The following is a 15,856-nucleotide window of genomic DNA, read 5'->3' on the forward strand; positions in this document are numbered from 1 at the left end:
TGGAGTTTTTCTTTAATATATTTTTTTCCTTATATGACAAAAAGCAACAACATCAAGAAGAAGACACTGACTCTGCTAATATAATTTTGGTAAAAATCTCTCGCTCCCCTCTCTAATGGGTGGGTGTCTGTGCCTCTCTGCCATTGGGTCTTGACCGATTCCTTGGGCTCCTCTTGTGTAGTCTGCGTTTGTAGATGGAGGCTGCGGGAGGAGGAGGAGAAGAAAAGGCAGCTTGTTACTGGGAGAAAGTTACAGAGCCCCTGCTTGTCCTTAGCTGGCTCACCCCAGGCCTCACGCTCCCTGGAAAAACACAGCAGGGGCTTCTATGCAAGCTCTGCCTCTGACCATCCGGGCAGAGTGTGCTGTGGCGCCAGCCCGCTCGCCACCAGACAATCAGGCCTTCTCTTGCCTCTGGCGCGCCGGGACCGGAGAAATCAGTGGAGCTTTTTCAGTGCACTTTGTGATGGCCCCTGTCCCCCCGCAAACACCGAATTTAAAGAGAGTCAGGTGCCTCCTGGGAGCCTGTTGAAAAGCATCCTATTCAGAGACAACTGGGCTGCTGTCTGTCCAATACGCTGTGTATTTCTTCCCTCTCCTTGTGAGCAGACAAGCATAGAAGCAGCCAGCACAGCCCAGACCACTGGCCCAGCAAGGAATGAGATCGCCCCCAGAAGCACCCATAATGCACCCAAAGACTTTGCTTAGGGAGACAGGAGCTCTAAGGTCTGTCCATTGTACAGCTGCACAGTGTGGCACTGGGCACATCCCGTCCCCTGTCTGTGCCTCAGTCTTCCCATCTGTAAAATGAGGCTAATTCCAACTTAACCCATGGGGTGGAGTCGGGGAGACTTTGAGCACCTCTGATAGAAGAGGCTACAAGAGGAAAATGAATTAGTGTTACGTGTAGTGGGAGAGTTTCTTCCCACCCCCAGCAGTGATCTCATTTATCACAGGGGCAGATGGCTGTGAATACAGCTCACAGAGCGGTGCCTCCCCACCTACATGTGGAGCCTTCTACTCAGGATAGCTCAGCAGGTTGCCGTAGGGGCAAATATGACATCAGTGGGGAATGAGCAGTGAGCACAGATGGGCTAGTTAGGAACAAAGACCTTCCTTTCATGCATCTGTCCCTGAGTTCAGACCCTTCCTCTTGGCTTGATTGGCACCAGCAGTGGATAAGCGCCTATGGGCCTTAGGAACATGGTGCAACATGTGCAGTGCCAAGGGGAGTCAGGAGCCAAGGCTGACTAATACAGTGTTTACCTGCAGTTGTATTTCACTTATCTCCTGGTCCATTTTTTTCCTCTTGCTTCTGAATTCAGTAGCAACTTTATTTAGCCACACTTTGATTTACCTTGGAGTCACCTAACTAGATCACAACTGAGGGAGGCAACTGAGTTGTTCTGATTAAAATGATTTGTTTTTTGCAGGCTTTAGATCAAATTAAACCCAGGCTCAGATTAGCCAGTGAATGAGGGGTCCTGTAGCACCCGGGCAGGGGACTGAACAGAATGGCTTGGTCATACTTCCTGGATGTGTTGGTTGCTGTTGTTTAGATGCTTGGGAGGGAACAAGCCAGGAGAAGAGGGGACAAAGACCCCTGGTTGCCTGGCTCTTGGACTAACCCTTCCTTGGAATTTTATGTTTCCTGCTTCTGTTCAGAGCCTCACTGCGGGAGTGGGATACACAGGGACCACATTGGCTAGACAGGCCTAAACTGAGTCTCAGTGAGGTCTTAGGGTGCCCTTTAAGGTGGCACCCTAACTCCCCGCACATATTGCCATAACAAACCATTTAATCTTCTTCCCTCAACCCCCGCCACGTGCAGATTTCTCCCTCCATGGGAATCCTGGTAGATCCATTTTAGCTGCTTCTCCTCCCCTCCCCATGAGCTGTCCCCCATCTTCCTCGACAGCTATAAGGATCCCTGGGCTCAGAGAAGCCAGCACATTTTGACTAGGCAGAAGCTTTCAGACCATTGGCGGCTGCACTGACTTGGAAGAGTCAAGGCTGTGTTTCCAGCTGGTCCCCGTGGTCCAGACCCACCTGGGAAATACCAGCACCAATAATCCTGGTAACGCAGGAGTTTTAACTGAGACAAAGAACAATCTTGACTTTCTGGCACAGGCTAAACAGCCCTTTCCACTAGTCTGGGTGACAGCAAACCTGTATCTTCCGTGGATGAGAGAGTGGGTGGAGGACACCTCTGTCCTGGAGCCATAAATATCACCCTTCCTCCTGCACTTTGGCTCTCCACCATCCCACCTCTTTGCTCCATGTCCTTCAAGTCCCTCCAGACAAAAAGAAATGGAGGCAACTCCCTCCAGAAGCCATCAGTCCTACATCTGGGCGGGGGGGGGGGGGGGGGTAAAGTTGCCCTCTCCCTGGTTAGGCTGCCTTTTCAATTCAGGCCCCACCAATGGCAGTGGGTGTGCAAAGATGGCAGCGGCCCTGAGGCCTCAGAGATTTAAAAGGGCCCCAGGCTCCCAGCCACCACTATAGAAGCAATGGCAGTGGCCAGAGCCCTAAGCCCTTTAAATTGCTGTTGGAGCACTGGGCAGCATGCACTGGGCAGTGCTGAAGGGCTGACTTGGGGCGGCAAGCACCCAGCCACAACCCTTTTGCCCAAGGTCCCACCCCTTGCAGGGGTCTAGAGCTATCTCCTCCCACCTTTCCCAAAGCCCAGCAAAGTCTGTCGGCCACCCTGCCCTGCATTGTAGAGTGTGGATCAGTGGTCCCCAACCTTTTGGGGCTGCCGTGCGCCCGGCGGCGGGGCCACTCACGCGCTGGGCACCCAGGGGCCGGGACGCACATGCGCCTGGGGGCGAGGCCACACAGGCACCCGGGGCTGGGGCCGTGCACGCGCCCGGGAGAGGGCCACCCATACGCTGTGTGCCCAGTGCCGGCGCCACCCATGTGCCGCACTCCTGGGGCCGGCGCCGCTCCTATGCCACGTACCCAGGGGCGGGGATGCTCATACCCCACATACCCGGGGCTGGCACAGCCCATGTACCATGCGCCCATGGGTGGGGACGTCCATGTGCTGCGCACCCAGGGGCCGGCACCACGCATATGCCGCGCGCCCGGAGCTGGCACCGCCCTTGCGCTGTGCACCCAGGGGCGGGGCCACTCATACACTGCGTGCTTGGGGCCGGCACCACCCATGCACCACGTGCCTGGGGGCGGGGCTGGCCCTGATCACTCCGCAGGCGCACAGAAATGGCCCGGTGGGCGCCATGGCGCCCGCAGGCACCGCATTGGGGACCACTGGTGTGGATTGTTTCCAGGAATCCACCCATGGACTCCCAGAGCTTGGCCTTGGGCTAAGTGTCACGCGGGAGACTCAGAGGGCCATGGTGCAAAGAGCAGGCAGGGAGAACAATACGTACGATCTATGCAGGCTATCCGTGGTTCCTCCCAGTGGCCATTGGGCTGGCACCGAATCGTGGGCACGTGGCGTTGTACGTAGCCCTGGTTACACTGGTACCGCACCATGGAGTTTATTTCATATCGGTCCTTCTTCCTTCCAAAGGTCCTGGCGTTCTCGACCACAGGTGGGTCCCCGCAGGCAACTGACACAGGCAAGCAAGACAATGAGCAACTGGAGGCTCCAACCTCAAGGTGCCCCTGCTAGGCAATGGGCCAAAGCGGGCTGTCCGCCAAGCAGCTCGAGTCTAACCATGCTGCTCACATTCACACACTCTCCCTAGAATAAGAACCATTCAACTACAGCTCCCTGGTGCAGTTTCTCCCAGGGGATCCCAAAGTGGGTTACAGGCTGTACATAAAAGGACTGCTTCACCTACCACTGAAACGCAGTCCTTTCTGGGGGGGAAGGGGCAGCTGCATATACAGGGATCATTTCTCACCCCACCAGGAATAGGCTGACTGGCTAGTGTGCTGCTCAGTGCTTCTGTGCTGCACGGGGTGAAGTATGAGCTGCTCCATGTGGCACGTGAGTGGTGGGAACCCTGAGTGTGCATTATCTCAGAGACACAGGTAAAACATCAGCCTGTTTGATTCACTGCAGCCACAGCAGAGGCCTCCGCGTTGCTCGGCTGACAAGCACACCTGGCTGCAGTGCAAAGCACATGGCCAGCTCCCTGCGGATGCCTTGGATCCAGACAGGGAAGGGGATTCTACACTGGAGCTCTGTTGGGCATCTATTACATGCCAGTACTTGATGCCAGCGTTGCTAAGTGCCTGCCCTTGCCTAGGCCTGGCTTGCTGTATTGCCACATCTGTCAGCCAGACGTGGGGGCCACGGAAGCAGCAAACAAAGGAGGGATCATTTCCTTTGTTTGGGGGACTAGAGACGGAGGCCCTAAATAAAAGCCAGTTAATTACAAACCAAACTCCTTTTCAGATTCTGCTGCGGTTACTTCTGTTTTGGAAATTTAATCGGGGGGATATTGAAATTCTGCGACAGGCTGGGAAACTTAGCAACAACCTTCCAAAGGGTTCCATCCCTCCCCTCTGGAAAGGCAGGGCCATAGTGAGGGTCAGGCACAAGGAAGTGGCTGTCAGGAAGGCTTTTGTTGTTTCTGTGCCACTGGGGGTGTGGGTGGATGGGAGTGGATGGCTTGAAGAAGAAAGTGAGCTAGGAAAGGGCACTTCCCATACTCCATCATCTTCCTGCAATCACACCACCTCTGCAGCTTGATCCAGGGCTGGACGAGATCAATGCTTGGACCGGAGACCTCCAAGGTGTATCAAAAGAGCAGTGAGAGTGACCCAGAATCAGCACGGACTCAAACACCCCAATGCAGGGCTGGGGAGTACGAAGTCACAGGCGATTCTAGACAGTGGTGTGCTGCAGAGATGGGTGGGTGTCTCAGTAGACGGTGCTCTCCATCCTCAGGCAGTCTGGACTCAATGGCCTTAATTTTTGTACAATGCTAAGGGATGTGGTGCTGCTGGAAATACCATCATACCACATAAAGCCAAGGTCCTGACCATGCGTGTTTATTAAAAATTTTACAGCACTTTTCTTCAAGACTTGAGAGGTGTTGGTACTGGGGATCCTGGTCAAATCCTAATTCTACTTCCATAAATCCCTTTTGCTGTTTCAAATCCACGTGGGATTTGTCTCCATTTCCTGTACTAATCTCTTAAGCGGGGTCACTCTGCAAAAATTAAGGTTCTCCTGGATTCTGCCCAAGGAATGGGTGAGGTTTCCTGGGTTCACAGCCAGGTGTTTACTCCTGTTAGAGCCAAGCGATAACTAAAGTATGGTCCACCAAGTCCTGCAGTGCCTCTGTGAACTCCATGGAGGGTAAGTATCCCAGCTTGCAATGTTCCACCTTTATCGAAGCAGAAGTCACACTGCTTTCCGGGCCTAGTCATCTCGTAAGCTGCCCCTACGTATCAAGGAGGAAGGGCTTTGCTAAGTACTCTACTGAAGCCCTTTACATCCTGGCAAGATGCCGATGAAACCCTTGGTAGGATAAAATTTAGCTGCTCTCGTGCTACAGATTTAAGAGCTGCAGCCTAAGCCTGGATATGGACCCGCACCCAAAAACAAGGAGCGCCATAGCTCACCTGTTCCTTTCTTGCACGTGAAAGGGAGGTGATAGTTGCATGGGACATCGTTCCACTCTCCTTGCTCATGCCAGATCATCACCACACAGTCCTCTCCTGCCGCAAAGAAGTTGTCGGGCTGGTTGGGCCTCCAGTTCTCATATTGCTGTGAAGAGATGAGAAGCCCTTCCTCTAAGTTACAGAGACATTTTCCCTATTCTCTTCAGCTTTCATACTGTGCAAACACTGAACGGGATGGTCCCAGTGTTCCCTATAAGCTGTGAGCTTAAGCAGCCACCCAGGAGAGATTCAGATACTACCCAGCTGATTAGCAGAACACCCACAACCGGTAGCATGTGTTTCTACAAGTGGTGCATATTTGCACATGCCTCGGTGCATCTAACACAATTTATTCCACACATGGATGGAAAAAATGAGAAGGAACGTTGGTCCCTCCCTCTGCAAAATAGCTCATAACTGACTCCAATCAGTGCGTGTCCCAGTTGCCTCACTCCAATGACTCTAACATCCAGTCCCCAGACAACAGCTTCATGACCATACACCACAGCACAAAAAGTTAAAGTGGGCATGGGAAAAGGTGGTGCTTTCCTGAAATGACTCTCAGTGAAGAAATGCTCCCATCCCCACACACAACTCACGAGGGAGTTTCCATCGGACCAGCGGAAGTCATGTTCAATGGCCCTATCACTGAGTCCAATCCACTGGTAATCCTGTGCGTAGTCTGAAAAAGAAAGATGGAGAGAAGAGTAAGGAATGGGGAAGGGAGTTCCACCACCATTCACCTCGCCCACGCTAGTGGCAGGAGACGCAACAGAGGCACCCTGGGTTCTGCCAAGGATTGGAACATCATAGTGACAGGTCTGTATCATGGTTGTTTGACAAAGGGTGGCTCTGAATGATGAAGTCAGATCAGTTAAAGGAGCGGTGGATAAATCTCCCTCAGCTAGGAACTGAGAGTGCCTAAGCTGGCGGTGCTCTGGAGCAGTGTTTCTCAACCTTTTTTTATAAAGTACCCCTTTACAAAAAAAATTATAAGTACCCCCAGTACCTACAGTTTTCAGACAGACAACATTTTTTTCTACCGTCGCAACACATTTGTTTAAACAACTTCATCGTAGCCGGGCGGGCGATGAAATTTTTGGGTGTAAAAAGTACAAAAATAATAAAGTGCTGTAAAACTTAAAACAAAAAGTCAGATTCTCCAAATTTCAGTTGTGTTGACGTACCTCCCAGATTTCTCTTGAGTACCCCTAAGGGTACTTATACCACTGGTTGAGAAACGCTGCTCTGGAGTGTCACTGTACAGGTGGCTCTAGTTTGCCTTATTAATCTCATGAAAGTCTCCTGTAGTACCCTTGCCATGGGCTGCCAGGTGGCTACTCCGACTAGAGATGTTATTATCCTAGTGCGGACGAAGGGCAGGTCTTACTTTGTGGTCTATCACCCCTTCAGAAGCAAGGATGCAGAAGGGCACAGCAAGAAGGGAAATGTTGCATCTTGGTGCCCCAACATAAAACCCCAGTTGGGTCCAAACTGGGCCACTTTTCCCACATGCCTGCAGGCCCTCATATCTCCCTCGCTCACTAATGGGGCCAGAGAATGGCACACTGGCATTCTGGTTGGTTTTGGCATAAGGGAAGTCCCCAGGCATCCTGGACAAGACTGTGCACCATAGTAGAAGTTTCACCAGTTCTAATCCCCTTAGACTGAAACTTGGTTGGACAGAGTTCTGCTCCCCACCCCGGCTGCATGACGATCCCACTCCAAGTCGATCCATGGGGTGTACTCTCATCTCAGCTCCCTCTCCTCCAGAAAAATGGGAGGGTTATTCCTTCTTCTCCCGGAGTGAGAAGACTTCTCCAGCACCTCCTCACTGCACCAGCTCAGAGGAGACCATCTCCCTCTCTGGTCTGGAGCTATTTGGAGTCCTGGGGTGCAGTCTCACTGGCTCCAGTGTAAGAAAGATGCTGCTTCCACCCCAGCCCACTCCCAGGTCTTGCTATTTCTACCAAGATTGGAGAGGTGGGAGGCAGAACAGTCAGGACTGGGCAGCCCCATGGACCAGCCCTGCAGAGTTTCCCACAGCCAGCAGGACTTTTCCCTGCCTTTCTTCCTCTGGGCCACCAAGAGCACAGTGGCACAAGTGCCGCGGGTGGGGGGGAGAAGCACTCCCCTTGGATCCTTCTCCTGGCTGGTGTGAACTGCTCCCCACACACCCCACCTCAGAGTCCCACTCCTCACATGCCCTGCCCATGCCAAGTTCCCCACCCCTGCTCCCATTCCCCCCATCCTGCCTCAGACTCCCACATGCCCCATCCTCACCAAACCCCTCTCCTTACCGCAGGCTCCCAATGCTCAAACCCACTGTCAAGCCCCATTCCCCCGCCTCAGGGTCCCACTCCAGACATGCCTTGTTCCTGCCAAGATCCCCTCCCCCGCCTCAGGCCCTTGACCCCTAAATGCCTCACCCCTGCCAAGCCCCCATCCCTGCCTCAGGCCCTTGAGCTCCACATGCCTCACCTCATCAAGCCCCCTCCCCTCCCTCAGGCCTTCAACCCACAAATGCCTCACCCCCACCGAGATCCCTCCCCACTTCAGGCCCTCTGCTCCTAGTGCCTTGCCCTCCTGCCAGTTCCCCTCCCCGACCTCAGACTCCCACTCCTTAACACCCTGCCTTTCCTCTCCCACCTATGTCACACCTTCCCACTCCCCAAAGACCTTCCTCCCAGCTATCTCTCACACTCCCATCCCTTCCCCTCCTCTCAACAAGTCACCAGGCACCCACCCCTCAGCAACACCCACATCTTCCAATATCCTGCTCCCCACAAACCTCTGCATTGGTATGAACATGCCAACAGGTGCAAACATCTTGGGAAGCAGCTAATGTGGCAATGGGATACCATAGCAAGTCTGTATGAACCACAGATCTATGGAATGAACCGGGTTTGTTTCCCAATATGGCCCCAGATACTGACGATTCCTCCTCTCCTTTAGGTTGACAGGCCTCGATTGACAAGAACTGTGAGAGTCAGTGGAATTCACCCAGCAAGTTCAGTGGACTTTTTGAGGCCTAAATAGTCAGCTTGATCTTTGCCCATCCTCCCTCAGATCCTAGCCATTAACCCCAGCACTCACTGTTCACAAACTCTTGTTCTTCTGGAGTGATGATACTGCTCAGATGGGATTGATGTTCCCGGCACCGGGTCTCAGCTTCCACCCACGTCTCTCTCTGTTCAAAGTGCTTGTAACAATGGCCCTGGAACTTGGTCCAGCCCTCATCACAATCCTCCAGGTCTGAAACACACAAGAAGGGAATGAAAGGGAACTGCATGTGTCAGAGCAGAGTGCCATCCAACTCACCTCTCGGTTGACCAAGCATTCATGGAACAAAAATACACACATGGTCACACCCACTAAAGAATAAACCTTGATATTTTTGTATGTTATAGTCTCCAAGGTAAAATGATCAGAAGGCAACCAAGGAATAGTTTATGGAGGGGATGTAGACTAAAGACCCTGTGGTAGAAGTGGAGATAGGCACTACTGAAAAATTTGACAGATAAATTCCTGAATATTTCAAATTCCCAATCAGGTTCCAGAACTCTACATTTGAGAAATACCCTCAGATTACACCACTTTCCCCCCCAGGGCTGTCCTGCTGATTTTGTTCACCTTGGGGAGCAGCTTTCATCTTTGAAACCTGTATTTTGCTCCCCACAATCAGTGTTTATGCATCAAAGATGGGAGGGAGGGGAAGGAGAGGTCACAGTTCAGATTCAGTGGGATACAATCACTATTCTGAGTCTTCTCAGATGGAATAAGCAACCCGGTGAGATCACAGAAAAGCAACGTGGGGCAGGACTTACCATATGGGAGACAGAAAAAAACAACCGCTAAAGAAAATATTTTAAAAAAGGATTAGGAAAAGAGCAAAAATCTATCACCTCTTTAAGTGGTTATTGCTAGTGATTACTGAGAAATGCCATCAAAGAAAATTAAAGGCACAAAATATTTGACTTTTTACATTATGACTGGGGTCAAGGATTGAAAGGTAAAGTCATTAAAAGGGAAGTTAGTGCCTACCCTCTTCACCTCAGAGAAGTTAGCTATTTTAATTTGTTTTAATAATGGAGGGGGGTAGTTTCTTTTGAACAGAAATGCTAGCTCTTATATGGAGAGGATGCATATGGGAGATTCTCTACAAGGAATAGATACCAGGAAAGGGCATCAGATGGTAGCTGAGTCCTACATCAGGAAGTGTGGGTCCTGGAAATGAATACTTGGGGCCACAGAAACTCTGGAAACTGATTCACAGGGCACAGGGACTATGAGACTAGCTGTCCAGGGCTTGGGGACTGAGGGGAAAAGGTAAGCAAGGGATGTAAGGCAGAAAATACATAAAAGTAGAACCCAATCCTTTTTAAAAATGGAAAAGGGCTGAGCAGATGCAACAGAATAAAGAAAAGATGGGATTTTGGGGAATCCTTTGTTCTCTGCCGTTAACAAACGCATACAAATACCTTCTGAAAACCAAGAAGAAACAGGGACAAACACAGAAATCGTTGGGGCAGATGCTCGTGTGATGACAGAATCATAAATTCATAGGATGGGAAGGGACCTCAAGAAGTCATCGAGTCCAGTCCCCTGCACTCATGGCAGGACCAAGCACCATCTAGACCTTCCCTGACAGGTGTTTGTCTAACCTGCTTTTAAACAGTTCCAATGATGGAGATCCCACAACCTTCCTAGGCAATTTATTCCAGTGCTTAACCACCCTGACAGTTAGGACATTTTTCCTAATGTCCAATCTAAGATAAAACGATCTCCTTCAAATAGACACTTACATTGCAGGCAGTTGCACTCAAATCATGGAATGATTATCTTTTTCGGTCTTTGAATTTACTATAGCCTATCATCTCTAATCACGGCCTCCACTGACTAGCACCCAGAATCTGCACCACCATGACAAGGTACAAAGCCAGAGAGGAACTGTCACTGTGAGGAAGAGGAGATGCGATGAGCCCATTGATGAGAAAAGGGAGCATCAGTGATGTGAAAGGAAGGAAGATCTAATGGTGACAAGATGGAGATTTAGTCGCATCCTTTCAGTGGCAGAGAGAGTTCATCCATCTGTCATCCTTTCTCAGCTCCTTGTGCCTTCCAGGTCATGGGTTTTATTTTTCCTTTTGACCATTCAACAAATCCCTCTAACCCTAAGCAAGGAAGACGTTGTATATTCCACTTTAATGAAATATAGATATATCTATAGAAAGGGGTTGGTGGGTCCTTTGAATTCTCTTTTTTTGCTTCTTCCTTTACAGACCAAACAGACCATCTCCACTGGGTCAACCTTGGGGCGCAGGAGCTGTTCACAAACCTGGGTCATGTCCACCACATCTCCAAGAGCTGGGGAGGGAGCACATAATATGCCTAAGTGTCTTTTTCTGGTTGGTTATGTCACACAGACCTTTATAAACTATCACACTCACTGATTTAGGATGGAACGCAATGCACAATCTCAATAGGACTTTCTACCAGAAAACAAAAGGCTTTCTTATAAAGCAGTAACCTATACATAAATATGTAGAGCAGCTGTCTATAAGAAGCAGGTAAAATTGAATATCAAGTGGCACTCACTCCAAGCTTTCACATAGGAACATAAAAATGATCATACTGGTTCAGACAGACAAAAAGTCCATCTAACCCAGGGTCCTGTCTTCCAACAATGACCAATGCCAGGTACCCAGAGGAAATCAACAGAACAGGTAATCATCAAGTGATCCATCTCCTATCGCTCATTCCCAGCTTTCTGCAGACAGAGGTGAGGGACAAAGAGGCTAATAGCCATGGATGAATCTACTGCCCATAAATTCATCTAGTTCTTTTTTGAACCCTGTTATAGTCTTATCCTTCACAATATCCTCTGTCAAGGAGTTCTACAGGTTGATTTCACATTTATAGGCATTTAAGAATGACTGACTGTGTATATGGCCATGAGAAGTGATTCTTCTGCTTTACTTCGTGGTGATTAGGCTTCAACTGGAGTATTGTGTCCAGTTCTGGGCACCACAGTTCAGGAAAGATGTGGAGAAATTGGTGAAGGTCCAGAAAAGAGCAACAAAAATTATTAAAGGTCTAGAAAACATGACCTATGAGGGAAGATTGAAAGAACTGGGCTTGTTTAGTTTGGAAAAGAGACGACTGAGAGGGGATATGATAACAGCTTTCAAGTATCTAAAAGGGTGTTACAAAGAGGAAGGAGAAAATTATTCCCCTTTACCTCTGATGATAGCACAAGAAGCAATGGGCTTAAATTGCAGCAAGGGAGGTTTAGGTTGTACATTAGGAAAAACTTCCTGACTGTCAGGATGGTTAAGCACTGAAATAAATTATTAGGGAAGTTGTGGAATCTCCACCTTTGGATTTATTTTAGAACTGGTTAGATAAACATCTGGAAGGGATGTGGTTCCTGGTCCTGCCGTGAGTGCAGGTGATTGGACCTGATGTCTTCTTTTGAGGTCCCTTCCAGTCCTAGTGTTCCATGATTCTATATTTCTATCTAAAATGCTACTGACTTCATAGATGTTCTTAGGGAATCAAAGAAGTTAGAGAAGGAAAAAGTAGCTCATTCATTCTGTCTTGGGGGTAAGGCTGGATTTTAAAGGGGGCATTTCCACTGCTATTTAGGGCAGTAGACTGCTCTCATACATTCCAAAGTAATCCAATATAAAGATACCCATTGATATCAAGATTCCATTAATAGACAAACTGTTCTGAAAAGAGAAGAGATTACACTAGGTTTGGGTCAAATATGGGAGTGGTGTTTCAATACAGCCATTAGAAGCAATACTCCATATTATAGGAGGTCTCTTGCTTCATCTAAGGTGGGGCTCCTATGCCAGACCAGTAGGAGATGCTAAACATTAGGACTGAGGTACACTGGAAGAGATAAGTGAAGGAAGCTTGAATAGCGCCTGCTCACAAACTCTACTCATTCTTAACAGTTCTTCTTCTACCATTGACTCTATCATATATTCATATTAAAAGGAGAACGAGTGGGGGGAAGATCAAATATTGTTTCTATTGCCCATTAGAAGGTGAATGGGTAGTATTTTCAAACCTGCTTCTCTCTGTCCCTGTGGAGAAAGGCAGGAGCATTTTTCCTCCTGGAGAAAGTGTCAAAAAAGCTAACTTTCATGGACTTGAGGTAAAATATTCTTCTGTTTTCTCTCTCAAAACAAATGATATTTGTGCACACAAGAAAATATCATTCTGATGAAAAAACAGGATATTTCATTTTTCCCTCAAGGATTCTCACTGCTTGCCATTGTTGCCGTGAAAACTGCATTCGTTGGAAGGAAATGACACACGTCAGGTGGAATCTGAGAAGATTCACAAGCATGAATGAAGTCCTTCATAGAAGAATCCTCACAAAGTGAAACATGGTCATGTCACATGACTCAATTCACCCATCTTTCACTGAAGTCCCAGAAGAGCAGACAAGATTCACATGCCATAAAAATGTGCCCTATTACTACAGATGGATTATTACAGGTAGATTGGAATGGTTTTCTTTGAGCCAACAGCATGCTTGTGCTTATGGCAAACAGTATCAAATGTGCTTTATGCAATTTTTTTTAGCAAAAACAACAAGAAAGAGAGTAATCTCTCTCTTCAAGAAGCCAAGAAGACAGTAGGTTCCCTAGAAGCCCTAAAGATGCCACTGTCTCCTAGAAGTTAAGAAGAATTTCCTGGATAAACAAGATGCTGTGATGGAAAAATAACAATAATTGTAAGCAAACAGCTCGGTCTTTTCCCCTGTAAGATGTATTTTAACTGCTGTTAGGAGTTAGCTTATTGCGATGAGGGCGGGATTGGTGGGAGAATGTTGGGGGTCAGTTTTTTGGGTGGTGCAGCTGTTAGTAAAATTAGCTGAAGCTAGTAGGCCGTACCGATCTCACACAGGTCCCCTCCGTAGCTGGGAAGGCATAAGCATTTGAAAGAGTCGATGCCATCAGCGCAGGTAGCTCCATTCAGACAGGGGCTTGAGTGGCACTCATCAATGTCTGCAAGAAATCAAGGGCTGCCATTAGGACTCCGGGCAGGGAACTCCACCAACAGGAGAACTTGTTTGTTTACTTGTTCAACAGGGAGCATCCATGGTTTTGGGAGAGCTCAAGCTTGGGTTACGGGATAACTTTTAAAACTACTGCTGCTGCTGCTACTGCTGAAGAAAAGAAAGCTAAAAGCCCAACCCACCCTAAAAGGCTGACATTTTTCACTCAAATTTCTGTCACTTGATGGCTGGAGAATGCTATGGTGATATTAGGACAACATCAGCGGAGATTGGAGAGATGACTTTCAATGTATTCTGCTCAGTATCTTTTGACGTCAGTTGTGGCTCTTCCTTGTCCATCTTTTCTGCTTAACTTGTGTCTCAGCCTCCATAAGCTAATGTCTAAAAGTCAGACATTGGACTTCTCTTAAACAAGAGAACATCCTCAAACATGGAACAATACTTCCCTTTCCCTCCTGGACTCCTCATTTTTGACTTCTTCTAACCAAAGTCCAGATGTCATTCTTGATCCTGAACTCCCAGGGCTAACTCCTCACCTGTTCCATAGAACAGCGGGTTGCAGGGGTCATTTCTTTGGCAAGAAATGCTGGAATGCCATATGTTCCAACCTTGGCCCTGCCATGCACCTGACCCTGCTTGCTAGTGATGGGGCAGGAGTAAAGCCAGCTCTAGCAGCTTTTCTCCATACAGCAGGAACTTCTAGCTGCCCATTTAGGACAGTTTTATGGACTCTTTGTACTGCTCCATTGGTACAAAGAGGCCTTTGGGTAGATCCAGCTTTGGTCCCAAGTCTCATAGTTTGTCAGTTACCCCCAATATGGACAGTACATGTCACTACTGTAATGGCTTGCCTAGCTCCCACCAATTCAGGGAGGGAAAGAAAGTGGCTTGGATCAATTGGTTGTTATGTTCAGAATGATACCACAATGAACAGTCTGGATCTATATGCTACAAAATACAATCTTCTATATTTTTTTCTTAATATCTCTCAAGTCTGAACTTAATCCTATTCCTCAGTGAGTCTTGAAATCAGACAGAAGAAACAAGTTAATTAGAATGAAAGGGCTGCAGAGATGAAGTCAGCTCAAGAAACTGTAGCAAAGCGCCAATGAGTAAGAATGTAATTGTCTCCAAATGCATACAGAAAAGCTTGTAGGCTAAAAACAGTAGTTTCTGGTTAGCTCCTTTAGTGAGACTATTCTTTTTTTTTTCAAAGTCTTGCTCCTCAAACACCGAAGTACTAGAATGTCTTAAAGATACTGACTTTAACAGAAGTCATCTTCCTGACACCACACGTCAGTGCCAGAGGGGTTAGTGGGAAAACAGACTAAGAGAAGATGAATCACAGAAGGGCGTGGAGATGGCCATCATGGTGCAGAACAACAATCCATCAAGTTCCATATTCTGTCTTCTGCCACATTGGATCAGATTAATCGTTTGTCTAGTCCAATATCCTCTCTGCTGCCATACCAGAGCAGAACAGCGATCCATCTAATCAAGTATTTTGTCTTCAGCCATAAGAAAACAGATGAATGTTTTAACTTTGCTATTGTCTAGTCAGATACTTCAGAGAAAAATTGACTCTTTTAGCACATTGAATTGTAAAATATTACTAAGGAGCTGCAACCTTTACTCGCTATGCTTGCCTACCCCCCTCTCTCTGGCTGCTTTTGCTTCGCTGAGAGAGCCTGTTGATGCTGATGATGTGATGATGTTATTCTGTTGCTCGGCAGGAACATTCTGTCATCTGGCAGGAAAAACTTTTTTGTATATGGAGAGAGAAATGATGAGCAGCAAGTCTTCCTGGCACCAGCTGGTAGTCAGTTTGCACTTAAAGATTGAGAGCCCTTGTTATTTGTATCCTAATTTGTGGGCCTGGGGGGTATTGCAAATATTCTGCAAATGGCTTATGAAACATTTAAACTAGTTTTGCACTTGGCTTCTTCTCTGGACTTTCCACTGAAATACTAATTCATCTTTTGTGAGCTATTATTTTTAGTGTAATGTGAGGCTTTCAACAACACTAATAAGCATTTTGGGACTTTCCAGAACAAAAAAGGAATGATTTTGTAGAAAAGAAAGGATGAGTCAGGTTGATAACAACTTATGGGCTCACGTCTTTGGATCCTAAAAGATTTAAAACACAAAAGGGAAACTGAAATGTGTTGAGAGGAGATTAAAATCCCAGTACACACCAAATTTCCCAGGAACAGTAGCAGCAGGAGTTGATGCCAATTA

At 48.0% G+C, this 15,856-nt stretch overlaps 1 protein-coding gene across 2 annotated transcripts in view; it reads right to left on the reverse strand.

Annotated features, from left to right (window-relative positions):
* The window catches only part of ACAN (aggrecan), a 90,089-nt gene continuing 74,233 nt past the window's right edge, over positions 1-15,856 (reverse strand). The window contains exons 14-19 of one of the 2 annotated variants that reach the window (XM_075897060.2): positions 13,494-13,607; positions 8,677-8,835; positions 6,180-6,262; positions 5,542-5,686; positions 3,390-3,572; positions 1-201 (exon numbers count right to left, since the gene is read on the reverse strand). In XM_075897060.2, coding sequence (XP_075753175.2) covers positions 113-201; positions 3,390-3,572; positions 5,542-5,686; positions 6,180-6,262; positions 8,677-8,835; positions 13,494-13,607 — 773 coding nt within the window. In that variant the 3' untranslated portion in view covers positions 1-112. The remainder of the gene's footprint in view (positions 202-3,389; positions 3,573-5,541; positions 5,687-6,179; positions 6,263-8,676; positions 8,836-13,493; positions 13,608-15,856) is intronic. The other variant, XM_075897061.2, reaches the window with a different exon arrangement.

The sequence above is a fragment of the Pelodiscus sinensis genome, chromosome 14 (genome assembly GCF_052426305.1).
Source record: "Pelodiscus sinensis isolate ZL-2025 chromosome 14, ASM5242630v1, whole genome shotgun sequence".
NCBI classification, from domain to species: domain Eukaryota; kingdom Metazoa; phylum Chordata; order Testudines; family Trionychidae; genus Pelodiscus; species Pelodiscus sinensis.